The 27785-nt window shown below is 43.8% G+C and overlaps 1 protein-coding gene across 1 annotated transcript in view; it reads right to left on the bottom strand.

Annotated features, from left to right (window-relative positions):
- Nucleotides 1-1047: 1047 nt before the first annotated feature.
- The window catches only part of OTOA (otoancorin), a 60093-nt gene continuing 33355 nt past the window's right edge, over nucleotides 1048-27785 (bottom strand). The window contains exons 18-28 of the mRNA XM_069735589.1: nucleotides 25263-25392; nucleotides 19768-19958; nucleotides 19594-19687; nucleotides 17318-17447; nucleotides 15679-15866; nucleotides 15431-15586; nucleotides 14921-15063; nucleotides 6023-6159; nucleotides 5449-5546; nucleotides 1919-2117; nucleotides 1048-1571 (exon numbers count right to left, since the gene is read on the bottom strand). Of these exons, the coding sequence (XP_069591690.1) occupies nucleotides 1507-1571; nucleotides 1919-2117; nucleotides 5449-5546; nucleotides 6023-6159; nucleotides 14921-15063; nucleotides 15431-15586; nucleotides 15679-15866; nucleotides 17318-17447; nucleotides 19594-19687; nucleotides 19768-19958; nucleotides 25263-25392 (1531 nt within the window). The 3' untranslated portion in view covers nucleotides 1048-1506. The remainder of the gene's footprint in view (nucleotides 1572-1918; nucleotides 2118-5448; nucleotides 5547-6022; nucleotides 6160-14920; nucleotides 15064-15430; nucleotides 15587-15678; nucleotides 15867-17317; nucleotides 17448-19593; nucleotides 19688-19767; nucleotides 19959-25262; nucleotides 25393-27785) is intronic.

The following is a 27785-nucleotide window of genomic DNA, read 5'->3' as shown; positions in this document are numbered from 1 at the left end:
ATGTGTCCAGCAGCCCCTTTGCCAGACCTTGGGTTCCGGACATGGCAGGAAGGAACGCTCAGGAATCCAGTAGGGTTTCCTACTGCCTAGAATGACTGGTACATGCTGTCCCTAGCAGCCCACTGCGCCTGAACTTGACCTTGACACTACACTTCTCTATCTCCCTTGCTATCAAGAAGTGCCCCCCTTTTATTAACACTAGATCCCACTCACCAGGCCTGTTCTATCATTAACTATTTCCTATCCTATGTCCTATCCCATTGCTAAACCGCTTCCTGTATAAACAGCACTTATGTTATCCCTAATCTAATCATGCGCTACTCACATTCTACATTAACACTTCACATTACTTATATGCTGTACATTACCATTACACATTGTATAAGACGCACATCACTATTCACACTACATGTAACACCACATGACACTTATACACATAGCGCAATTACAAGGTAAGAATCCACAACCGACATCATCATTGCAGGAGATAGGGCAGCATCGGAAGAAGAGCAGGATAGATTTGGGGAATTTTTTTTTTTAAAACAATCTGAGCATTTTATAAAATAAAATAATACTACCCAGACAACCCCTTTAACTTTGCACTTATAGATAAAATATACGTATATAAAATAATGTTGTTTAAGGTGACATTCATGTTGAACCGTTTACCGAAAGTGATGTTTTTGTCTTTTTTATGGACTCCCAAGGGTTCAATAATGAATCTCTAAATATAAGCATACTGGGCTTCTCAAAAAAAAGAGAGCAGCCCATTAAAGGGGTCATCCACTGCTAGGCCAACTCCTTCTTAAATACCGTGTAAAATAAAAGTAACAGCTTCCCATCTCCCGTAAAGGCGCCAATCTAGTTATCTCAGTGCTGGGTCTCCCAGGGCTCTCATGACATTATTATGCCACATGAGCCCTGCAGCCAGTCATCAGTTGCTGGTGTGCTGCTATGCTCACACTTCCCACCACCGTCAGTGTGAGAACTGGAGTCTATTTGCGTTTGTTGATCGGCTGCAGGGCTCAGAGATTAACAGCAGCATGTAAGATTTTGTTGGGAGATTTTGCTTTTTGGGCCAATGAGATAGACCCCACCGGCAAACATCCAGTGTCTGATGTCTACATGGTAGGACCTACATCTTACATTTTTCATGACTTTCTATATGATTTACAAGTAAAACAGATACTAAGCCGCACAAAAATAGTTTATTTTGTTCACCGATATGTTTGTATCACAATAATATATGAAACTGGTTAACTGGTAAATTTGGGGAAATGGAGTCACACCCAATATGGGTTATTAAAGACGCAATCCCAATCAGTGTTGTGGAGTCGGAGCCCATTTTGGTGGAGTCGGAGTTGGAGTCGGGGTCATGGATATTGTGGAGTCGAAGTCAGAGGTTTGGCTCACCGACTCCACAGCCCTGATCCCTATAGAAGTTGAGGAACATTGTGGTAAGTGAGGAGCGCCAGGTTCACCTAAGAACTCGTCAATGGCTCCAAGTTACGGGTACAGCAATTGGAAAACGAAAGCAAACACAACGCAGAAGTCAGCGGTTATTGTGACGCCTGAAAGAGAGGAAAAGGATCATGAGACGTCCCATAGTGAAAAATGGGGCATACAGCAAACCTTTTAGGCCGTGTTCACACATAACGTATATACTGCGTTTTTTCTCGCAGAAAATCTAACTTTAATGGGGAGAGTTGCATTTGCATTTCAAAGTGAAGAATCAATCATTTTATTTACTATAAAAAAGGGATTAAAAACACTGCTTCAAATGAAAGGAAAAAGTCATTAAAAAAATGCAGCATTCATACTAAGTGTGACTGCATCTCCGCAGCTAGATCCTGATTATCCATCACTATCTAGAACTACATGTAAACTTATAAGATATATGTAGCAACTGACCACTTACTCTTGGATACTGGTGGAGTGGTGGCGGTGGTCTTAGTGCCTGTTGTCACTGGTATTGATGTGTAGCCGCTGGCTCTTCTGCCCTCTAGTGCCTGTCTAAGGCTGTGCAGTTGTACGCTGTTCAGCAGTGCGCGCTGCGATTCTGTAACCATCGCTCCATTCTCAGGTCCAAGGTTTGTGATTTGCTCAGGTGACAGCTCCTTAGGAAAGCAAATTATTAAAGGGGTTAGCCAGGACTATTTTTTTTTTTACTATGGGCCTAAGTTCAAATAGGCATGTTGTTGCTGCCTACCTGCCTGTTGTGCCTGGCTCTGATCTCTGCCATCACAGAGTGTTAATACACCACTCCTGCTGTCGATTTAGTGGCTTCCGCTGAAGACACGTCGACAGAATATCGGCTTCTCTAATCCTCTGCTCTTTTGTTGAGGTGTAGCTGCCGATGTCATGCCTAAATGCAGGGGGGGGGGGCGTTTTTCAATCAACATGGACATGACTGTTGTGAATTCCGCTCTTGGGCTCCCTCCAGTGGTTGTAAGTGGCACTTTTGTGAGTTCTGCTCTTGGGCTCCCTCTTGTGGTTTCTAGTGGTATGGCTGCTCCTTGGAGTTAGCTGTCATCAGCTGCCTCCACTTATCGTCTCTCCTGCTCGGCTATTTAGGTCTGGCTCTTTCTTCAGCCAGTGCCACTTGTAAATGGTTCCTGGTTGGATTCACATCTCTTTGGATTTCCCTGTTATCCTGACCAGTTCAGCTAAGCTAAGTTTTTGCTTGCTCTTTTCTGTCCATAGATTGTGGATTTATCCATTCTGTGCTTTCTATGTTTGTCCAGCTTATCAGTGTAAATTAATTCTGTCTTGCTGGAAGCTCTGGGAGGCAGATTTGCCCTCCACACCTTTAGTCAGGTGTGGAGATTTTTTGTAAACTCTGCGTGGATTTTTGTAGTGTTTTATACTGACCGCACAGTATTCCATCCTGTCCTATCTATTTAGCTAGACTGGCCTCCTGTGCTCATCCTGGTTTCATTCTGTGTATGTCTTTTCCCTCTCCACTTACAGTCATTATTTGTGGGGGGCTAATCTATCCTTTGGGGATTTTCTCTGAGGCAAGATAGTTTTCCTGCTTCTTTCTTTAGGGGTAGTTAGCTCTTAGGCTGTGATGAGATGCCTAGGGAGAGTTAGGAGCATTCCACGGCTACTTCTAGTGTTGTGTTGAGCTTAGGGACTGCGGTCAGTACAGTTACCACGTCCTTCAGAGCTCGTTCCATGTTGCTCCTAGACCACCGTATCATAACACATGACGTCAGCAGTCACGCCCTGTCGACAGAGCAAACCGGAAGAAGAAGAGCTGCTCTGTAGATGTTGAGCAGCTGAATTGCCACCAGGAGCTGTAAGTGAGCAGCTGAATCGCTAACTGGAGTGATCAGTGAGCAGCTGAATTGCCAAATGGAGCGGTCAGTGAGCAGCTGAATTGCAACCAGGAGCAGTCAGTGAGCGGCTGAATCGCCACCTGGAGTGGTCAGTGAGCAGCTGAATTTCCATCTGGAACTTTCAGTGAGCAGCTGAATTGTCACCAGGAGCAGTCAGTGAGCAGCTGAATCGCCACCTTGAGCGGTCAGTGAGCAAATGAATTTCCACGTGGAGCAGTCAGTGAGCAGCTGTTTCCCACCAGGAGCAGTTAGTGAGCAGCTGAATCGCCACCAGGAGCAGTCAGTGAGCAGCTGAATTGCCACCAGAAGCGGTCAGTGAGCAGCTGAGTCGCCACCAGGAGTGGTCAGTGAGCAGCTGAATCGCCACCAGAAGCGGTCAGTGAGTAGCTGAATCGCCACCAGGAGCGGTCAGTGAGCAGCTGAATCGCCACCAGAAGCGGTCAGTGAGCAGCTGAGTCGCCACCAGGAGCGGTCAGTGAGCAGCTGAATCGCCACCAGAAGCGGTCAGTGAGCAGCTGAATCGCCACAAGAAGCGGTCAGTGAGCAGTTGAATTTCCACCTGGAGCGGTCAGTGAGCAGCTGAATCGCCATCAGAAGCGGTCAGTGAGCAGCTGAATCGCCACCAGAAGCGGTCAGTTTGCAGCTGAGTCGCCACCAGGAGAGGTCAGTGAGCAGCTGAATCGCCACCAGAAGCGGTCAGTGAGCAGCTGAATCGCCACCAGAAGTGGTCAGTGAGCAGCTGAGTCGCCACCAGGAGCGGTCAGTGAGCAGCTGAGTCGCCACCAGAAGCGGTCAGTGAGCAGCTGAGTCGCCACCAGGAGCGGTCAGTGAGCAGCTGAATCGCCACCAGAAGCGGTCAGTGAGCAGCTGAATCGCCACCAGGAATGATCATTGAGCAGCTGAATCGCTACCAGGAGCGGTCAGTGAGCAGCTGAATCACCACTAGAAGCGGTCAGTGAGCAGCTGAATCGCTGGGTACAACAAGTTTTTAGGCCCATAGTAAAAAAATATATTCCTGGATAACCTCTTTAACATTTTGAATTAATAACCCAAGTTATACGCACAGTAATTTCCTCTGATTTTCTTAAATATGAATGTGTATGGGTGTTAATATTGCATCGCGTGACTTCTAGGGTTATAACAGCTTTTATTCTTGGCTTTGCACATGGTGCCGATGTCTGTCCTAGATGCTTCTTCTTCTTCAATATAATAGTACTTGCACAGTTGAGAGTGAAAAAAAACAATTTTATAAAATTCACTTGTGCTAAGTAAGTTCATAAAGATAGACAGTGCCAAGTTTAAAGTCACTGGCCCCGATTCATGATTTTCTTTTTTTATTTTTACGTCACTTTTCTTTTATGTCTTGTGGTATTCGCAGACGTTTATTGCGTCAAATTCATAAAAAGGCGCCCGCAATTTATGAATTTTGCTCAAAGTAAAAAAAACGTGCGAACGTATAACATAGGCTTCAAAACAGGTGCAAGAAGAATAATGAATTGGGTCCTAACAAAAAAAGGGGCACAATATACAAAACTAGACAACAAAAAAAAAACAGGCTCAAAGGCAATGAGGAGCCAGGGCAACTGAGCTTGGTGTGACTGTCAAAACCCTTCCTCTCTAAAGAGACAATTTGTATATTTAATTTCCCAGAGGAGCATGCATGGCCTATAAGTCTCCTCACACTGACATGCCAGGCCTGGCTTGTCACTCTCCACAAGGAGAAACATTACTAACTAGATCTCAAAACTGGTAATGTCTATAATTTGCAGAGCTGTCTGGTTAAAGGGTTTCAGAAAACTCCTCTTTGCAGTTTGTTTTAAAAAACAAACAAAACAAAAACTGTAACTTACTCATCCTCCCCAGGTCCAGAACTGAGTTTCTACCACTGCGCAAGATGTTATCTACAACGCTGATGTCACATCGACAGCACTGCAGCCAATCACTGAGCTAAGCGTGATGTCAGCGCTACAGACAATAGAAGCAGAGGCAAAGATTCAGCGTTGGACCAGGGGAGGGTGAGTAAATATATTTTTTACAAACTGTAGCTGGGGGACATGCTTTTGGCCATATACTGTACGCATTAGAATATTCTTGTATATATAGTTACCTTAAATATCTCATCTGGTATAAATTTAATAGCGAAAGGCTGAATATAGGCCATAAGTTTTGGATCAAGCGTCTTGAAATCGTCCTTACTGATCCCAGCTAAAAAAAAAAGAAATGCCATAACAAGGACATTGGTCAGTACATATTCAAATGAGAGATCCTGTATATTAACACTTACAGTGAATTATCTATATGTATAGTATATACTCAGATTAAACTATAACACATCAGATATCACCAAATTGAATGTATTTTGGGCTAAATTTCATCTTTTCACCTTCTGCCTTCCATAGCTTCTGCATTGCACTGTTTATTGCTGGCTGCAGAATGAGTTAACTGAGAATCGGTCAGTGAGCTTGTATTTTTTTCAGAACTCCTCTGTGCTGATTTTTGATCAGAGACCAAATCAAAGTTAAATGTGAAGAGAATGAGGACAAACCCTTCTTCTCGTTCTATAAATTGAAGATTATCCCGCAGTTTGCCGCTGTTCACATCTGCAGATTTTCTGGGTTATTGTTTACTGGATTAACAGAATTTCATTGTACAAATTGCCATAAAAGTAACCACAGGGTTACCTGCTATGTAGCCAATGTCATTCAAAACGTAATGGCTCCACGTTTCGGTTTTTCCATAAATCTTCTCTGTCTTACTCTTCAACGCTCGTAGGATTTGATGGCTGCACGGGAAAGATCCAATTCTGGAAATAACTAAGCTAAATAAAAAAATAAATTAAAAAAGATAAGTAGGATCATCCAAAAATTAAAAAAGATAAGTAGGATCATCCAGAAGTTTACAGCAAATGCAATATAGAGCTTAGCTCATATGTCCATACGCCCTTGTAAAGCATTTAGGGTGGTCCTCCACCGACTGACCCCCCAGCCGCTTTACAGAAATGGCTCCTATTCTAGCAAACTCACATTCATTGCAATGTCAACCATGTAATTCCACACTTTTGGGTATATCATGATAAGGCACAGTTCATATAGTACACTTATATAGCTGAAAGAATAAAATGGGATGCAAAGGTTGTCTTAGAACTATATACATGCCAATCAAAAGCCTGAAGGTTTTCTAGAAAAGCATATTATGGCAGGGGCGAAGAGCTGAGCCTGAGTGTCTGAGAATCCCCAAAAGGGCCCTCTGCCCCATAGAAAGACACTAGTGTTATAAATGGCATCTAGTAAGCAGGGCCCTCAAGCCCTGGTATAGATTTTGCCTTAGGTCTAGGAGATATAAAGAGTAAATGCTATTTATTTAAAAAAAAAATCAATAGTACATATGAAAATAAGAAACTTTCTAATATATCTTATCAGAGAAATCTGCTTCTTTCTCCTCCTGGACTGATCGTCCATTCTCAAATCATGGGTAAAATCTGTATTCAGTGAAGATGGGTTTTTACCATTAATAAGACAGGAAATGACAGTTGGTGCTTTTAAAATTCCATGTAGAGGGGAGGGGAGGAGCTAGAGACAGAGACAGACATCCTGCTGCAAGTTCTCCTGAAATGAGGTTACAGAGGGAGGAGCTAGAGGCAGAGACAGACATCCTGCTGCAAGTTCTCCTGAAATGAGGTTACAGAGGGAGGAGCTAGAGGCAGAGACTGATATCCTGCTGCAAGTTCTCCTGAAATGAGGTTACAGGGGGAGGAGCTAGAGGCAGAGACAGACATCCTGCTGCAAGGTCTCCTGAAATGAGGTTACAGAGGGAGGAGCTAGAGACAGATATCCTGCTGCAAGTTCTCCTGAAATGAGGTTACAGGGGGAGGAGCTAGAGGCAGAGACTGAAATCCTGCTGCAAGTTCTCCTAAAATGAGGTTACAGGGGGAGGAGCTAGAGACAGACATCCTGCTGCAAGTTCTCCTAAAATGAGGTTACAGGGGGAGGAGCTAGAGACAGACATCCTGCTGCAAGTTCTCCTGAAATGACCGCTACAGAGGGAGGAGCTAGAGGCAGAGACTGACATCCTGCTGCAAGTTCTCCTAAAATGAGGTTACAGGGGGAGGAGCTAGAGACAGACATCCTGCTGCAAGTTCTCCTGAAATGAGGTTACAGAGGGAGGAGTGTTGTGAATTCTGTGGCAGAGTTCACTCCTGTGGTCACAAGTGGTACTTCGGCTGATTCTCTCTGGGAGCTTCCGTTTGTGGAGGAAAGTGGTACTGCAGCTTCTGAGTTTCCTCCCTCAGGTGATCTGGTGAGGTCGTTAGCTGCTTCTCTACTTAACTCCACCTGATGCTTTGATCCATGCTTCCTGTCAATGTTCCAGTGTTGGACTTGTGTTTCTCTGGATCATTCCTGTGGCCTGCTGCTCTGCATAGCTAAGTGCTTCTTTGCTATTTGTTGCTATTTTTTCTGTCCAGCTTGTCTATTTGTTTTGCTGGAAGCTCTGGGACGCAAAGGGTGTACCTCCGTGCCGTTAGTTCGGTACGGAGGGTCTTTTTGCCCCCTTTGCGTGGTTTTCTTTAGGGTTTTGTGTAGACCGCAAAGTTATCTTTCCTATCCTCGTTCTGTCTAGAATATCGGGCCTCACTTTGCTGAATCTATTTCATCCCTACGTTTGTCTTTTCATCTTACTCACAGTCATTATATGTGGGGGGCTGCCTTTTCCTTTGGGGTATTTCTCTGAGGCAAGGTAGGCTTATTTTTCTATCTTCAGGCTAGTTAGTTTCTCAGGCTGTGCCGAGTTGCATAGGGAGCGTTAGGCGCAATCCACAGCTGCCTCTAGTTGTGTTTGGAGAGGATCAGGAATTGCGGTCTCCAGAGTTTCCACGTCTCAGAGCTCGTTCTATTATTTTGGGTTATTGTCAGATCACTGTATGTGCTCTGATCGCTATGTACATTGTGTTTCTGAATTGCCATTCATAACAGTACAGGAAGCCAAAAGTACTAATGATTCTCAATAGAGGGAAAAAAGAAGTTCTGAGACCATTTTTTTTCCTTTGCACTGTGATTTGTCTTTTTTTTCCCCTAGACATTTGGGTGGTTCAGGACACAGGTGTTACAATGGACATTAAAGGTCTGTCTTCATGTGTAGATCAGCTCACGGCAAGAGTTCAAGATATTCAAAATTTTGTGGTTCAGAATTCTTTGTTAGAACCGAGAATTCCTATTCCAGATTTGTTTTTTGGAGATAGAACTAAATTTCTGAGTTTCAAGAATAATTGTAAACTGTTTCTGGCTTTGAAACCTCGCTCCTCTGGTGACCCAGCGCAACAGGTTAGGATCGTCATTTCTTTTTTGCGCGGCGACCCTCAGGACTGGGCGTTTTCTCTTGCGTCAGGAGATCCTGCATTGAGTAATATCGATGCGTTTTTCCTGGCTCTCGGATTGCTGTACGATGAGCCTAATTCAGTAGATCAGGCAGAAAAAAATTTGCTGGCTCTTTGTCAGGCTCAGGATGAGATAGAGCTATATTGCCAGAAATTTAGAAAATGGTCCGTGCTCACTCAATGGAATGAATCTGCGCTTGCAGCCATTTTCAGAAAGGGTCTCTCTGAAGCCATTAAGGATGTCATGGTGGGATTTCCTATGCCCGCTGGTTTGAATGAGTCTATGTCTTTGGCCATTCAGATCGGTCGACGCTTGCGTGAGCGTAAATCTGTGTACCATTTGGCGGTATTACCTGAGATTAAACCTGAGCCTATGCAGTGCGATAGGACTATGACCAGAGTTGAACGGCAAGAACACAGACGTCTGAATGGGCTGTGTTTCTACTGTGGTGATTCCACTCATGCTATCTCTGATTGTCCTAAGCGCACTAAGCGGTTCGCTAGGTCTGCCGCCATTGGTACTGTACAGTCAAAATTTCTTCTGTCCGTTACCTTGATATGCTCCTTGTCGTCGTATTCTGTCATGGCGTTTGTGGATTCAGGCGCTGCCCTGAATTTGATGGACTTGGATTATGCTAAACGTTGTGGGTTTTTATTGGAGCCCTTGCAGTGTCCTATTCCATTGAGAGGAATTGATGCTACACCTTTGGCCAAGAATAAGCCTCAGTACTGGACCCAGCTGACCATGTGCATGGCTCCTGCACATCAGGAGGTTATTCGCTTTCTGGTGTTGCATAATCTGCATGATGTGGTCGTGTTGGGGTTGCCATGGCTACAAGCCCATAATCCAGTATTGGATTGGAATTCCATGTTGGTGTCCAGCTGGGGTTGTCAGGGGGTACATGGTGATGTTCCATTTCTGTCAATTTCGTCATCCACCCCTTCTGAGGTTCCAGAGTTCTTGTCTGATTACCGGGATGTATTTGATGAGCCCAAGTCCGATGCCCTGCCTCCGCATAGGGATTGTGATTGTGCTATCAATTTGATTCCTGGTAGTAAATTCCCAAAAGGTCGACTGTTTAATTTATCCGTGCCTGAGCACACCGCTATGCGCAGTTATGTGAAGGAATCCCTGGAGAAGGGGCATATTCGCTCGTCATCGTCGCCATTAGGAGCAGGGTTCTTTTTTGTAGCCAAGAAGGATGGTTCGCTGAGACCGTGTATAGATTACCGCCTTCTTAATAAGATCACTGTTAAATTTCAGTACCCCTTGCCATTGTTATCTGATTTGTTTGCTCGGATTAAGGGGGCTAGTTGGTTCACTAAGATCGATCTTCGTGGTGCGTATAATCTGGTGAGAATCAGGCAAGGCGATGAATGGAAAACTGCATTTAATACGCCCGAGGGTCATTTTGAGTATCTAGTGATGCCGTTCGGACTTGCCAATGCTCCATCAGTGTTTCAATCCTTTATGCATGACATCTTCCGTGAGTACCTGGATAAATTCCTGATTGTTTACTTGGATGACATTTTGATCTTCTCGGATGATTGGGAGTCTCATGTGAAGCAGGTCAGAACGGTTTTTCAGGTCCTACGTGCTAATTCTTTTTTTGTGAAGGGATCAAAGTGTCTCTTTGGTGTGCAGAAGGTTTCATTTTTGGGGTTCATCTTTTCCCCTTCTACTATCGAGATGGATCCAGTTAAGGTCCAAGCCATCCATGATTGGACTCAGCCGACATCTCTGAAAAGTCTGCAAAAGTTCCTGGGCTTTGCTAATTTTTATCGTCGCTTCATCTGCAATTTTTCTAGTGTTGCCAAACCATTGACCGATTTGACCAAGAAGGGTGCTGATTTGGTCAATTGGTCTTCTGCTGCTGTGGAAGCTTTTCAAGAGTTGAAGCGTCGTTTTTCTTCTACCCCTGTGTTGTGTCAACCAGATGTTTCTCTTCCGTTCCAGGTCGAGGTTGATGCTTCTGAGATTGGAGCAGGGGCTGTTTTGTCACAGAGAGGTTCTGGTTGCTCAGTGATGAAACCATGCGCTTTCTTTTCCAGGAAGTTTTCGCCTGCTGAGCGAAATTATGATGTGGGCAACCGAGAGTTGCTGGCCATGAAGTGGGCATTCGAGGAGTGGCGTCATTGGCTTGAAGGAGCTAAGCATCGCATGGTGGTATTGACTGATCATAAGAACTTGACTTATCTCGAGTCTGCCAAGCGCTTGAATCCTAGACAGGCTCGTTGGTCGTTGTTTTTTGCCCGTTTTGACTTTGTGATTTCGTACCTTCCGGGCTCTAAAAATGTGAAGGCGGATGCTCTGTCTAGGAGTTTTGTGCCCGACTCTCCGGGTTTATCTGAGCCGGCGGGTATCCTCAAGGAAGGAGTAATTGTGTCTGCCATCTCCCCTGATTTGCGGCGGGTGCTGCAAAAATTTCAGGCTAATAAACCTGATCGTTGCCCAGCGGAGAAACTGTTTGTCCCTGATAGGTGGACGAATAGAGTTATCTCTGAACTTCATTGTTCTGTGTTGGCTGGTCATCCTGGAATCTTTGGTACCAGAGAGTTAGTGGCTAGATCCTTTTGGTGGCCCTCTCTGTCGCGGGATGTGCGTACTTTTGTGCAGTCCTGTGGGATTTGTGCTCGGGCTAAGCCCCGGTTTTGGTGGAGGGGGAATTGGAGAATATTGTGGAGAAGATTTTGGATTCTCGTGTTTCAAGACGGAAACTCCAGTATCTGGTTAAATGGAAGGGTTATGCTCAGGAAGATAATTCCTGGGTTTTTGCCTCTGATGTCCATGCTCCCGATCTTGTTCGTGTCTTTCATGTGGCTCATCCTGGTCGGCCTGGGGGCTCTGGTGAGGGTTCGGTGACCCCTCCTCAAGGGGGGGGGGGTACTGTTGTGAATTCTGTGGCAGAGTTCACTCCTGTGGTCACAAGTGGTACTTCGGCTGATTCTCTCTGGGAGCTTCCGTTTGTGGAGGAAAGTGGTACTGCAGCTTCTGAGTTTCCTCCCTCAGGTGATCTGGTGAGGTCGTTAGCTGCTTCTCTACTTAACTCCACCTGATGCTTTGATCCATGCTTCCTGTCAATGTTCCAGTGTTGGACTTGTGTTTCTCTGGATCATTCCTGTGGCCTGCTGCTCTGCATAGCTAAGTGCTTCTTTGCTATTTGTTGCTATTTTTTCTGTCCAGCTTGTCTATTTGTTTTGCTGGAAGCTCTGGGACGCAAAGGGTGTACCTCCGTGCCGTTAGTTCGGTACGGAGGGTCTTTTTGCCCCCTTTGCGTGGTTTTCTTTAGGGTTTTGTGTAGACCGCAAAGTTATCTTTCCTATCCTCGTTCTGTCTAGAATATCGGGCCTCACTTTGCTGAATCTATTTCATCCCTACGTTTGTCTTTTCATCTTACTCACAGTCATATGTGGGGGGCTGCCTTTTCCTTTGGGGTATTTCTCTGAGGCAAGGTAGGCTTATTTTTCTATCTTCAGGCTAGTTAGTTTCTCAGGCTGTGCCGAGTTGCATAGGGAGCGTTAGGCGCAATCCACAGCTGCCTCTAGTTGTGTTTGGAGAGGATCAGGAATTGCGGTCTACAGAGTTTCCACGTCTCAGAGCTCGTTCTATTATTTTGGGTTATTGTCAGATCACTGTATGTGCTCTGATCGCTATGTACATTGTGTTTCTGAATTGCCATTCATAACAGAGGAGCTAGAGACAGATATCTTGCTGCAAGTTCTCCTGAAATGAGGTTACAGAGGGAGGAGCTAGAGACAGATATCTTGCTGCAAGTTCTCCTGAAATGAGGTTACAGAGGGAGGAGCTAGAGACAGATATCCTGCTGCAAGTTCTCCTGAAATGAGGTTACAGAGGGAGGAGCTAGAGACAGATATCCTGCTGCAAGTTCTCCTAAAATGAGGTTACAGGGGGAGGAGCTAGAGACAGACATCCTGCTGCAAGTTCTCCTAAAATGAGGTTACAGGGGGAGGAGCTAGAGACAGACATCCTGCTGCAAGTTCTCCTAAAATGAGGTTACAGGGGGAGGAGCTAGAGACAGACATCCTGCTGCAAGTTCTCCTAAAATGAGGTTACAGGGGGAGGAGCTAGAGACAGACATCCTGCTGCAAGTTCTCCTAAAATGAGGTTACAGGGGGAGGAGCTAGAGACAGACATCCTGCTGCAAGTTCTCCTGAAATGAGGTTACAGAGGGAGGAGCTAGAGACAGACATCCTGCTGCAAGTTCTCCTGAAATGAGGTTACAGGGGGAGGAGCTAGAGACAGACATCCTGCTGCAAGTTCTCCTGAAATGAGTTTACAGGGGGAGGAGCTAGAGACAGACATCCTGCTGCAAGTTCTCCTGAAATGAGTTTACAGGGGGAGGAGCTAGAGACAGACATCCTGCTGCAAGTTCTCCTGAAATGAGGTTACAGGGGGAGGAGCTAGAGACAGACATCCTGCTGCAAGTTCTCCTGAAATGAGTTTACAGGGGGAGGAGCTAGAGACAGACATCCTGCTGCAAGTTCTCCTAAAATGAGGTTACAGGGGGAGGAGCTAGAGACAGACATCCTGCTGCAAGTTCTCCTGAAATGAGTTTACAGGGGGAGGAGCTAGAGACAGACATCCTGCTGCAAGTTCTCCTGAAATGAGGTTACAGGGGGAGGAGCTAGAGACAGACATCCTGCTGCAAGTTCTCCTGAAATGAGTTTACAGGGGGAGGAGCTAGAGACAGACATCCTGCTGCAAGTTCTCCTAAAATGAGGTTACAGGGGGAGGAGCTAGAGACAGACATCCTGCTGCAAGTTCTCCTGAAATGACCGCTACAGAGGGAGGAGCTAGAGGCAGAGACTGACATCCTGCTGCAAGTTCTCCTGAAATGAGGTTACAGGGGGAGGAGCTAGAGACAGACATCCTGCCGCAAGTTCTCCTGAAATGACAGTTACAATTCTCAATAGAACTTTGTGTGCACCAATTGTCATCTATGGAGAACTGTAATGGTCATTCCAGGAGAACTTGCAGCAGGATGTCTGTGTCGGCCGATAGCTCCTTCCATCTACATAGAATTTTAAAAGCACCAACCAGCATCTCCTATCTCAGTCATGGGAAAATCCATCTTCACTGAATATAGATTTTACCTATGAATTGAGAATGAATCATCAGTCCAGGAGGAGAGAGAAGCAGATTTCTCTGATAAGATATATTACAACGTGTCTTATTTTCATGTGTACTATTGATTTTTGAAAAAAAAAAAAATAGCATTTTCTCTTTATATCTCCTAGACCTAATGAAAAATCTAGAGTGAATGATCAGTCCAGGAGGTTAAAAAAAACAACAGATTTTCCTGATAAGATATATTATATAGTTGCTTATTTTCTATATATTATTGATTTGTTAAGTAAAAATTAAAATAATTACTAGTCTTTAAATGCATGATTGCAATCTGTAAGAACTGATTTGACAGCAATTAGTAAAATTATAGATATTGGCAAACTATCAAAAATCGGCAGAAAGTGTTCCAGGACATCTTCGCACATATACCACTAATGAGATGTGAACACTTTGCCTTCAAGACTTAAAGGGAACCCGTCACCTGAATTTGGCGGGACAGGTTTGCGGTCATATGGGCCGGGTTTTCGGGTGTTTGATTCACAAGGTTGTGTCCTCCAAAGTACACACCTGCGCAAGGCGCAAGATTGCCTTGTGCAGGCGTGTACTTCGGAGGACACAGCATGAACTTCAACCCAATATTGTGGCCAACATGCAGCCAGCGGGTAAGGAAAGGGTGAATCAAACACCCGAAAACCCCGCCCATATGACCGCAAACCTGTCCCGCCAAATTCAGGTGGCAGGTTCCCTTTAATTCTCCTCCATACTAGTATTGGGCGAGTGTGCTCGGATAAGGTGTTATCTAAGCATGCTCGTGTCCTAATCGGGTATTTTCAGCGTGCTCGAAAAAAATGCTCTAATCGCCTCTGCTGTTCGACATCCGCAAAGTGTGCAGGGATTTCCTAACAAACAGGCAATCCTTGCACATGTTGCCATTGTCGAACATCCGCGAGACTTACAGCCACTTGAGCATAGTATTCGAGCACACCGAAAATACTCGATTAGGACATGAGCATGCTCAGATAACACCTTTTCCCAGCACGCTCGCTCATCACTACTCTGTACATTTGGTGAAACGTATAGAAATTCTCCAGGACTGCACAGTAAGTCGGGAACACATACCGAAACTCCAATGTGTGGATCTGATCTATCTGCTCGGGGTCAGCGGCACATAGACTGGTTCCCAACCCAGCTAGCTCAAAGCTCTTCAAATCATTTATTGATTTTCCAGAATCATTTAGAAAACCATAAAGTATGGACTTTGCCTGTAAAGTATGTAGAGAAAAAAGAAAAGAAAAAAACATCCATGATTATGGTGATATATTTTTAGCTTTTTTTGTAGAGATTCCCAAACCCCAGTCCTCACGGCCCCCAACACATCATGTCTTCAGACTGCCGTAATATTGCACAAAGGAGAGAAATCCTGAAAATATGACCTGTTGGGGGGCCGTGAGGACTGGAGACTAGGAAACAATGATCTACTACAATGGAGAAGAAAAGAACACAACATTCTTGGAGTGGACCTAGGAGATGGATGAAAGGTCGACGTACTGCATAAAGGAAGTGTGAACAAGGCCTAAAGATGGAAGAACCATCACCTCCATCCGCTCAAATACCCCATATAACCCTCACCTGAATAGTCGTCCATTCTGTCTGCTGGGTGAGGGCAGACACCATATCTGCAGAAGGTACGTATAGCTCAATGATCTCACTGACGCTCAGGCTGGTGGCTATACGCCCCAAAGCTGTGATGTGATAACTCTTCCAATCTGACAATGGCCCCCAAACCTTCAAAGTAAGAATGGAACATTTTCAAAATGACAGATATAAAAAAAGTTCATCATGAGCGTGATGTAACCCCACAAGGGTCATTACCGTACCGTTTTTGCCCTTTCCTTCAAAACGAAAAGCTGGGATTGATTGAAACTTCCTACAGCCCCAAGGATGTGAACACATTTGGAGAAGGTGTCTGAAGTCATGCACTGCAGCTCCCCGGACGTCCAGAAAGCATTGGCTTCACCCAATACCATCACTGTGGCAGAAGATGGCGCTCTAATGCCTATACACTCTGTACGTGACACATGAACATAGGACATCTCATGATGAGTGGTTAGGTAGTCACCGACACATCGCATACTGTACATGACCTGGCTATATGATGATAGGTAATAGAATACGGTAGAAGTCTCTCCTGAGTAGTTCCTGGTAATTTTGATAAAGCAGTACGATATCCTCTGAACTAATGTTTGAAAACTGTCCATTTTTCTAATTGCACCTAATTAGATCTCTTGCTCTGTTTTGTCAGTGCCGGTAGTCATGATCCAGCTTGTCAGCTTTGTCCTGGCTCCCTGTGATAGTCCACACTATGGTATCTACTTCTAACCTTGGATGGAAAGTCACAGTGACTTGTAAGGTTGTCTCAACGAGGCTATAGAGGTCTGCGCATGACTGACCCATTGAGACAGCCTCTCGAGTGACATCACTGTGACATTCTGTCTGAGGATGAAAGGAGAAATCATCAGATGGAATGTCACTGGAAGTAAAGGTAAAGCTGACAGGCACGACACGTAACCGTCATCGGAACAGTGAGAATTGGGCAAAGTAAGGAAAATAATTTATTTTGAAAAATTATAATTTTTCAAGTGTTAGTTGAAAGGGCAGAACTTGGCAATGGTGGACAGCCTCTTTAAAATCTATTTCAAGACGGAACCTCACTGGAAGTAAAGGTAAAGCTGACAGGCACGATCACGTAACAGTCCTCTGCACAGTGAAAATGGGGCAAAATAAGGAATATCATTAGCGATGAGCGAATATACTCGTTACTTGAGATTTCCCGAGCATGCTCGGGTGTCCTCCGAGTATTTTTTAGTGCTCGGAAATTTAGTTTTTCTTGCCGCAGCTGAATGATTTACATCTGTTAGCCAGCAACCAGGCAACCCCCACATGTACTTATGCTGGCTAACAGATGTAAATCATTCAGCTGCGGAAAGAAAAACAAAATTTCCGAGCACTAAAAAATACTCGGAGGACACCCGAGCGTGCCCAGGAAATCTCCAGTAACAAGTATATTCGCTCATCACTAATTATAATTTATTTTGAATAAATAGCATTTAGCCACTAGTCCAAACTGTGAATCATCAGGAGCACACCGCTCCCCAGCAAACAAGGTGAAAGACAGGGGAGCTGTGTGCTCCTGAAGATAGGATCATGAGAATTAACTTTTTAATTTTAGCTGCTGTTTCACATTAATTAGATGTGAACTAAAAGAAATGATAAAAAAGCACAATTTTTGCTTAGGTGGAAAAAAATTATTTTGATCTTTCAGGCAAATTTTAGAACAAGACTTCATCACATTGCTTCTCTTTTAGATCCTAATACTTCAGGGTATTCAATACCTGAAAAGACATTTGTTTGATGGCCGGCGAACAATGAGGCTTTTGAATACCGGGGAGAAGAGGGGAAATGTCATCTTTATGACGTCTGCAGAACGGGACTAACAAGCAGGATAATAAGCTTTACCTGCTGTCTGCTCAGGCTCAGATATGTTGGCACCATGTAAGTGAATGGCATCAAATAAACCCGATAGCATCTGATCACTGCGGGCAATGGCGGCTGCTCCCGATACAATCTCTGATACCAGCTTCTGGAACTGGACACAAGTGAGGAGAAAAGGGAAAACGCATGAAATATCGCATACCATGGAGTCACGGAGGCTTGCATTTATTCTGGTGACATTTAGAAGGTTAATTTTGGAAAATTTTGTAGTCACGAGCTCTGAGAATCCGAGAAAACACTAAATTTAGAAATGAAAGATAAATGTGCTAGTGAACGGCTTTCCTCATGGACGAACAAGATTGCTTCCTTCATCGGTGCCACACACAATGCCAAGATTCACAAGGAGCGGCATGCACGCACAATTTGAATGGCTGCCTGCACATAATTTTTTGTGTATTTTTTTTAACTGCATTATTTACTTTTAGATTATCATTGCCTTTTTCCATGTTTTTATGACCGGGTGCAGAAGAGAAGACTGCCCTGTCCAGTCTGCCGCAGAGGACCGGACCCCAAATCTTTTAGCTCAACTAATGTGTTTTTGAACCTTCATTTTTATTGCTTTTTTTATTAATTTTTGTCACTACAAGTTTGAAAAACAAAAAAAACAAGTCACATCATTCATGAATTCCCCACAAATTAGAGAGAACCTGTCACTCGCAATCTGCAAGCAACTAGCGCTTAAATCCTGTGTAATCGACTAAGTAGAGCAGCGGGTGCAGGGAGAAAATGAAATTATATTCTCCCTGCAACTGTACACATCCAGTCATAGGGGTGGTCCAGGGGGCTGTAACAATCACTTGTCACTACATGGTAAGCGTGGTGGTAAGCACTCCCCCTGCACATTGACTGGCATCATACTCTGTACACATTCTGGACACAAATGCTGTAGAGAAGACATTGTGCCAGCGAGTGAACATAGCGCGCTCACAGTGTAGTGAGTGACCATAGAGGGCTCACAATGTAATGAGCGGTGACTGTTACAGCCCCCTGCACTGCCCCGATTACTGGAAGCAAACTGAAAGCATTGCAGGGAGAATAAAACTTCAATTTCTCCCTGTAGCCACCACTTCACTTCCAAAAAACTGCAACCTGAAAAAGTTCAAGGCGGTTTATCTCCTTTTTAACTTTTATTTTTCATTTCTAGATTTAGAGTTACTTTTGTTTCTTTATAATAAAACATATAGTTATGATTAAGATATATCTTGATTGTAAATGTTTCACTACTTCTCATGCTTAATTATATTCCTGCGAATTCAGAGTACAAATATTGAGAAGTGAAAGTAGAGATACATTGAAGAACTCCTCCTACTCCTCCCATCAAAATGTTTATCCTCTTAATATATTGCAGTCATCATATCATATAGCACTGTGTACTTACAATTGTTCCTTTTGCCTTTCTACCCAGTTCATTTTTTCCATTAGGTCTATGACATCATGTGATTAAAAACAGACTAGCATAATCCTTCTAATCTCTATGTAGAAACAGGAGGTCAATTTCCGCTGTATGAGTCATAAATCACTGCAAAAGTCCCCGGCAGGGGGACAAGAGAGCAGCTGGGCCAGGTGGTGAAGAAGAGAATGATATATACCCACCACATACTTACAATTGCTCCTTTTGCCTTTCTACCCAGTTATTTTTTTTCATTAGGTCTATGACATCATGTGATTAAAAACAGACTAGCATGATCCTTCCAATCTCTATGTAGAAACAGGAGGTTAATTTCCCCTGTGAGTCATAAATCACTGCAAAAGTCCCCGGCAGGGAAACAAGAGAGCAGCTGGGCAAGGAGGTGATGAAGGGAATGATATATACCCACAACATACTTACAATTGCTCCTTTTGCCTTTCAACCCAGTTATTTTTTTCCATTAGGTCTATGACACCATGTGACTAAAAACAGACTAGCACAATCCTTCTAATCTCTATGTAGAAACAGGAGGTTAATTTCCCTCGTATGAGTCATAAATCACTGCAAAAATCCCCGGCAGGGGGAAAAGAGAGCAGCTGGGCCAGGAGGTGAAGAAGGGAATGATAAATGCAAGGACAAGAGACTCCCTGTTTCTATATAGAGCTGATAAAAGAGAAGAATAAACTGGGTAGAAAAGCAAAATGAGCAATTGTAAGTACACAGTGCTATATAATATGATGATTGCAATATATTAAGATGGTAAAAACTTTGATGGAAGTACTTTAGATACTTCATGTAATTTTTACAATACTACTCTCTGTGACAGTAATACCTTCTCTATTACAATAATGATATCCTCTTTTGACAGAAGATTCCAGAAGGGCGCCATATCTTGTGCTGTTTCAGACGTCCAGTTTACCGGGTTCCTGCACAGTACACAGATACACCGATAATATAGCAAAATTACCTCTTCCCTATAGTGGCCAACACACAGAACTTTGCTTACCCATAATGAGCCCAAATTCTGCATTTAACTGCTTGTTTTTGCTCTTGGCTGAGATGTGAGCAGACCTTCATCTGATTTAGCGCTGCCTCAATTACATTTGAGGATATCCCATGTTCTATGACGCTTGGAGGCAAGTGACAGATGAGATTTCCCAGTATATCTAGCTGGTACACGTCCACAACAGAATTGTTCTGAAAGACAGAGGATTCTGTCATATTTACTTGGTTGCCCTGATATCCCTGAGATGGCATTGTGCTTGTTTCCACGGGTACAATGCATTGAAAAAGTATTCATACCCCCACATTTTTTTACGGGATGTGCATAAACTTAAATGCATTTTATTGGGATTTTATGTGATATACCAACACAAAGTAGCAAGTATTTGTGAAGTGTAAAGGAAATCATACAGGGTTTTCTAATTATTTTAAAAATGCAAATCTGAAAATTGTAATGTGCATTTGTATTCAGCCCCCTGAGTTCATAATTTATAGAACCACCTTTTGCTGCAATTACTGCTGTAAGTGTTTTGGGGTATGTCTCTGCCAGCTTTGTACAGGGTGTGACAGGGACGGTCATAGGCCTGGCCCCTGAAGATTACTTTTGTGACTTGTGTTTTGGAATATGTGATGTTATTGTGCATAGAATCTCATAGGCACTAATGTGTGGTTAATCATGTATTGTAATGTGATGAATGTATAATGTTCTTTATATGTAACATATAAGGTGAGTATAGGGTTAAGTATAGGTCGAACATCAGATAAGGGTTAAGAATGGGAAAGGTGCAGTTGTGGGCACACTAGATACAGGAACTACATTGCACAGGTTAGGAACAGTTAAATGTTCAGGCACAGCCCCAACATTGGAAGGGACAGTATTAGATAAAAAGGGGAACACTTCCTGATTAGTCAGAATTGAGATACAGTAGTTCAAGGCCAGAGGGCTGGAGGGCACAAAACAGTACAGACTGGCAGCATGAAGACATCTGCCGCAAACTGCAGCAGACCTTCCTGGAACATTCGGGGCCTACGGCCCAACCAAGGTACTGAGGAGCATGCCTTAATATCTTCCTATGATAGGAAGCAGGGCAGAGAATTGAATAAGGGAGTTGGGAAGGAATGGGACTCATGGAAGCTGCAAAGCCGGAGGGAGTATCCCGGAGGCAAGGGATGCCAGTGAGCAAAGGGATATTTCAGGCTGAAGAAACAGTGAATACAATGTACTGTGCTGTAACAACAATGGAACTTGGACTGCTTATTAAGATTAATATCTTTGAAAAGAATCGTCTGTCCCCTATTGAATGTGCGGCTGTTCCTGGATCCAGGATCCTGGAGACAGTGGAGACCTGTGGTTGAAACGCAAGTGTTATGTAGTACACACACAGCACATGGGAGCTCGGACACAGCTTACTTGTAGGGTGTCATGGTGCAGGAGAACAAAAGCCCCTCGCCCATGTTCCAGACCCATGTGAGGATGAGTGGATAAATGGAAAAATTTTTTTTTACTCTGCGCTGCCATGGAAGAAAAGATGAGAGATGCCATCTCAATTTAAGATGGTTTATTCATCAACACATTTTAAAGTATACAACTTCCTCATCAGGACAAACCACAATAGGTAGTTGTAAACTTTGAAGCGCGTTGACGAATAAACCACCTTAAATTGACGTGGCATCTCTAATCTTTCCTTCCACCACAGCGCAGAGTAACCTATATGTTTCCATTTATCTACGTCTACATGCTGGCTATTTTTCCTACATGGCATTTTGCAAAATGCAAATGAGACGTCTTATGGCTTGCTTTCAAAAATGGCTTTCTTCTTGACACTTCCATAAAGGCAATATTTTTGGTGTATACAACCAATAGTTGTCCTGTGGAAAGATTCTCCTGCCTGAGATGTGGATATCTGCTGCTCGTCTAATGTGACCATCGTCTGCTTCTGTAATTAGTGCTCTCCTTGCTTAGGATGTCAGTTTAGGTGGACAACAGTAGCGTAGCTATTGGGGGGCAGAGGGGGCGGTGGCCCCGGGCCCAGAGCTCAAAAGGGGCCCACCCAGAGCTACGCTACGGTAATGGTATCGGCGCGCTGCAGTTACATTCTGTGGCAGAGCAGGGAGAATCGATCTCCCTGCTCTGCTGCCTGGCCGCTATGGGCCCCTGAGCAGGCGGGGGGCCCGATGCCAGCAGTGGGCCCCCAGACCCATCACCACAAGGTCAGCTGTATCAGCTGTACCGACACAGCTGATCGCATGGATGGGAGAAGGAGTACTACGCTCCTCCTATCATCCCCCTGTCAGCGTCTGACGTCACCGACGCCGACACTGACTTGGGGCGTGATGACGTCACTACCCGTCGCCCGCTGTCAGGAGATGAGCGGGAGCAGGGAGCAGCGCAGGAACAAGGAGGAAGAGAGGTGAATATTTATTGTTTTTTTATGGGGGCTGCCGTATACTACAGGGTCTGCCTATAGGGGTGCTGCCTTATGCTACAGGGTCTGCCTATGGGGTGCTGCCTTATAATACAGGGGCTGCCTATGAGGTGCTGCCTTATAATACAGGGTCTGCCTATGGGGTGCTGCTTTATAATACAGGGTCTGCCTATAGGGGTGCTGCCTTATAATACAGGGTCTGCCTATGAGGTGCTGCCTTATAATACAGGGTCTGCCTGTGGGGTGCTGCCTTATACTGCAGGGTCTGCCTATGGGGTGCTGTCTTATACTACAGGATCTGCCTATGGGGTGCTGCCTTATACTACAGGGTCTGCTTATGGGGTGCTGTCTTATACTACAGGGTCTACCTATGGGGTGCTGTCTTATACTACAGGGTCTGCCTATGGGGTGCTGTCTTATACTACAGGGTCTGCCTTTGGGGAGCTACCTAATACTACAGGGTCTGCCTATGGGGTTGCTGCCTTATAATACAGGGTCTGCCTATGGGGTGCTGCCTTATACTACAGGGTCTGCCTATGGGGGTGCTGCCTTATAATACAGGGTCTGCCTATGGGGTGCTGCCTTATAATAAAGGGTCAGCCTATGGGGTGCTGTCTTATACTACAGGGTCTGCCTATGGGGTGCATTATACTATATTGAGGACTATCTGGTGCATTATACTATATGGAGGCTCTCTAGGGGGCCATCGTACAGTGTGGAGATTACAGTGAGGGGCCATCATACAGTGTTGGAGCCATCAAACAGTTTGGGGGCTATTAAGGGATCAGTATACTGTGTGGGTGGTACTAACTAGTGAGGGGGCATTATACTGTGTATAAGAGAGCATCATACTGTGTATAGGGGAGCTGTACAGGGGGAGACTTGGGACATTATTAAATGATAAGTGGGCACTTATTGTTATAAGGGAACTCAGGTTACTGTGACTGTCCAAAGGACACACAGAGGGCATTATTACTTTTTAGGGGACAAAATGTGGGCACTGTTTTCTAGGGCACTTGCACCCGGCATTACTATATTCTAGAGGGTAGCTTTAGAATTTAGAAGGCACAGAGAATCACACAGTAGGTGCAGTAATAGGGACTACAACAAAGGAAAGGTAAAGTAGCCAGCTCACCAATGATGATCACAGGTGCACGGATCTCCGTTGCAGGCAAACGAACGAGTCCTCAGAAGAAAAAAGTTGAGATCCATGACTTGGCTTTGAAAAAGATCGTCTGATCGAAACGCGTTGCCGTTTAGCCTCTCATGTGCAGGGGCACCTACCGGAGGGAGCTTGGTTATCCTATGCCTATGGATTTTATCTTTTTTTGATACCAATAAATATTACCTATTTTAAGGAGCTGGATCTCAACTTTTTTTCTTCTGAGTAATAGGGACACATACGGCAGCAGTGGCTCAGTATTGGGGTATCAGGGGCAGTAATAGGGACACATACGGCAGCTGCGGCTCAGTATTGGGGTATCAGGTGCAGTAATAGGGACACATACGGCCACTGCGGCTCTGTATTGGGGTATCAGGTACAGTAATAGGGACACATACGGCAGCAGCGGCTCAGTATTGGGGTATCAGGTGGAGTAATAGGGACACATACGGCAGCAGTGGCTCAGTATTGGGGTATCAGGTGCAGTAATAGGGACACACGGCAGCTGCGGCTCAGTATTGGGGTATCAGGTGCAGTAATAGGGACACATACAGCAGCAGCGGCTCAGTATTGGGGTATCAGGTGCAATAATAGGGACACATACGGCAGCAGCGGCTCAGTATTGGGTATCAGGTGCAATAATAGGGACACATACGGCAGCAGCGGCTCAGTATTGGGGTATCAGGGGCAGTAATAGGGACACATACGGCAGCAGCGGCTCAGTATTGGTGTATCAGCAGGATGAGGAGTTTGTGCAGGTTGGGAATAGATGGCGATTAGGCTGGAATGTGAGAAGTGAAATGTGTCTTTGTTGAATTTTCTGCAGCTGAGTTGTGGCTGGAAGAAGTTGTCATGTCGGTCTGGACCAGATGGAAAAGATGTGAAAAATGAACGATTCCATCAGAAAGAATCTCAGCAGTAAGTCATTATCTGTAACTGTGCTGTGATCTGTTATATGCGCTGTAGGACTGGTATCTACCACTGACCATATGGTGGTAATATCCATATTGGTCTTTATATAGAGATTATCTTCAGTAACAGCGCGGTCATCTGCTGAGGTTCTCGATTATTAGGGCGCGTCACCGAGTTGTAATCAAGGTTACCTGATTAGGGGCCCACTTGGAGGTTTCGCCCCCCTGAACCAAAACCCTAGCTACGCCTCTGGTGGACGGCCATGTCTTGCTGTATTTGCAGTTGTGCCATACTTCCATTTTTTGGAGTGAACAGTGCTCTGCGAGTTGTTCAGAGCTTGGGCTATTTTTTTTATAACCTAGCCCTGCTTTACTTTTCTCCATAACATTATCCCTGACCTGTCTGTTGTGTTCCTTGTTTTCATGATGCTGTTTGATCCGTAATGTTTTCAAACAAATCTCTGAGGCCTTCACAGAACATCTGTAGCCATCCTGAGAATAAAGTACAACACAGGTGGACTAAATTTACTAATTATGTGACTTCTAGAGTCAATTGGTCACTCAGGATTTTATTTTAGGGGTATCAATTGGTCACTCAGGATTATATTTAGGGTTATCAGGCTACAGGGGCGGCTGAATACAAACGCAGGTGACAATTTTCAGATTTCAGATTTGTATTTTTAATACTTTCTACCTTGTGTTGGTTTATCACCTACAATCTTAATAAAATACGTCCAAGTTTGTAGATGTAACGTTAAAAGACTTGGAAAAGTTTGCAGGGTATGAATACTTTTTCAGTGTAGGTCAGTCCTCAAACCTTACAAACTTTTCCACGTAGGCCAGGCTATGGTCACTACATAGTGTATGTGGTTTATCTACATAAGTGGGTGAAATGAATTTGGCCACTACTTCTTGAGACAATGTCGATTCCGAAATTGATCTTTATTTATGCGTCGGGCTGTTTAAGCCCCCCATGGAATTGCGATGTAGAAACTCTTACCAGGCATTGATTTACTTTGTTAATTACAAAATCCTTCTTGCTTGCATGTAACAGCAAATAGTTAACATCCGTCTTCCTTAGACCTATTAATATCTGTTTGCAGAGAGGGTGAGAAGCAAAATATTCTGTCCTGGAAGGGAAAAGGTGATTTAACAAAGGCAGTGTGATAGAGAACTACTGCTCGGTGTTGCTAGGTTATGGGCTTTTGCTGTTAGATGCACCAAATGTACATATAATTGATTCATACTCTGTGACCTTGGTAACCGAATCAGTAGGGCGAACTATTTGTGAGTGCTTCAAGCTAAAAATGCTTATTTAAGGATTTAAAGGGGATCTATCAGGAGGTTTTTGCTACCTCATCTGAGAGCAGCATAATGTAGGGAAAGAGATCCTGAATCCAGTGATGTATCACTTAGTTTACTGGGTGCAGCAGGTGTAACACAATCAGAGTTCATAGATGAAGCATGCAGCAGAGCTCAGAAATCTAACTCCGCCCACCCCACAGCTTTCTGTGCACGTTGTCTGTTGACAGCGAGCTGCTTATCAGAGGAGGGGGCGTGGTCAGACCAGCGCTCATGTGCACTGTGGTCCAGGCAGTGATAATCTCCTAGTGATAAAACATTCATTTTAAGTAAAAAAAACAGCACACAGCCTAATAAGTGATACTTCCCTGAAATATGTGTCTCAGCCCTACTTCATGCTGTCCTCAGATTACATAGCAACAACCTACTGACAGATTCCCTTTAAAGAGATATTTACAAGCACATTGGTAAGAGGCAGAAAATATCCAGGACTTTACTGACTTTTCAAGGGAACCTGTCAGGGAACCACAGACAGCTTGAATCAGAGCCTGTCTACACCGCTGTTTCACTCTGAAACGCTGTGGCATTTTAACAAAAACTTAATTTTAAATGTTGGCAGGGATTATAGGGAGAGACGAGACTAGTCCAGCTCAGCTGGGTTCTCCTGTTGATTGCCAGATCTCTCCTTGTGCGCACATGTGGGATAGACCTGTCAATCAACCAGGAGAATCTGGCAGGGAATGGACTAATAAGATCTCTTCCTATAGTCCCCAGCCGACTTCTTTAGTGGTATCAGTCTGATATGTTAAGAATCAATCCAACAAGGAGGAGCACAATGTTCTGGACACACAATTTAACTCAGATCTATTACCATATTCCACAATACAAACTGCAACTATTAAAAAATAAATAGATCTTGTAGTCTTGATGAGGCTGGTATACTTACTTTGAAAATGCATGCCAGAATGTCTGCATAATCCTGTTATTGATCCCTTCCTGAGATGTTATGTTATCGTAAGTAACAAACCAGGTCTGAGCCTGCACTATACTAGGGAGAACTAGCTCTTATCATAGCTGATATCTTCCAGTAAGAGCAGCGGCCAGAGCAAGCTCCGATCGCTGCTCTTACGGGAAGAGATGAGCTTATTTAACTATTTAAATAATATAATTAAACATTAAATATAATATTATATTTCATATTTAATTATATGATTTATTATTATTTAATTATATTTAATATTTAAGTGTAATATTTAAATGTAATATTTAATTATAATATTTAAGATATTATTACAATGTTTAATATAATATTATAAATGTTTTAAAATATTTAAATGTAATTATTTAAATGCCGTCTGTGGGCGCATGCATCGGCACCGGCTCACATTTCCCTCCTCCTCCATGACATGACTACAAGGAACCAATGGGTTGTCCCCACAGCTGCCATCTTTTTCTTCCTGTAAAGCACAGCCTGTGGCACGATTTTCTTTCAGTACATAGCATAAGCAATAAGATAATTGATTACAGGTTCAAATCCCCTAATGGGATTAAGTTAAAAAAATACATTTAAATACTTACAAAATATATCAAAATTCAAATCACCCCCATTAAAAATGTAAAGAAAATGAAAATAATAAACATATCTGTGTCCATAAAATATCTGATCTATCAAAATATTAAATTAATTAAATCAATCAACAAATGCTGCAAAGAGTAAAAAAAAAATCAAAATGCCAGAATTGCATTTTTTTCATTGCCGCAATGCCACTAAAAATGCTATAAGAAGTGATCAAAATGTTGTATCTGCCTCAAAATTAAATCAATAAAAAAGTCTCCTTGCTACAAAAAAAAACAAGACAAACAGCTCAAAAACAAATTTTTTTTTACAAATTTCTGAACATTTTTTGTCAGTACTTAACTAAAAAAACTATACAAGTTTTTTATTGCCTTAATTAATCAAAAGGTTCATGTTGCCAGGTCATTTTTACAGCGCAATAAATTCCATAAAAACATAGCTCAAAAATCAATGGTGGAACTGCATTTAGTCTAGCTAAAGATTGAGAGAATTCATGAGACCGAGTGTATTCAGTCTCAGCCCCACCAGTGTGACTGACAGATGCAGCTTGTATTGGGCAATGGGAGATCTCAGCAGGGAGGAGGGACATTGAGGATCTGTCAATCAGGCTAGGTGGGTGAAAATTCTCAGCAGGGTGGAGGGACA

The sequence above is a fragment of the Ranitomeya imitator genome, chromosome 7 (genome assembly GCF_032444005.1).
Source record: "Ranitomeya imitator isolate aRanImi1 chromosome 7, aRanImi1.pri, whole genome shotgun sequence".
Taxonomy (NCBI): domain Eukaryota; kingdom Metazoa; phylum Chordata; class Amphibia; order Anura; family Dendrobatidae; genus Ranitomeya; species Ranitomeya imitator.
This window is presented reverse-complemented; position numbering and strand designations above follow the sequence as displayed.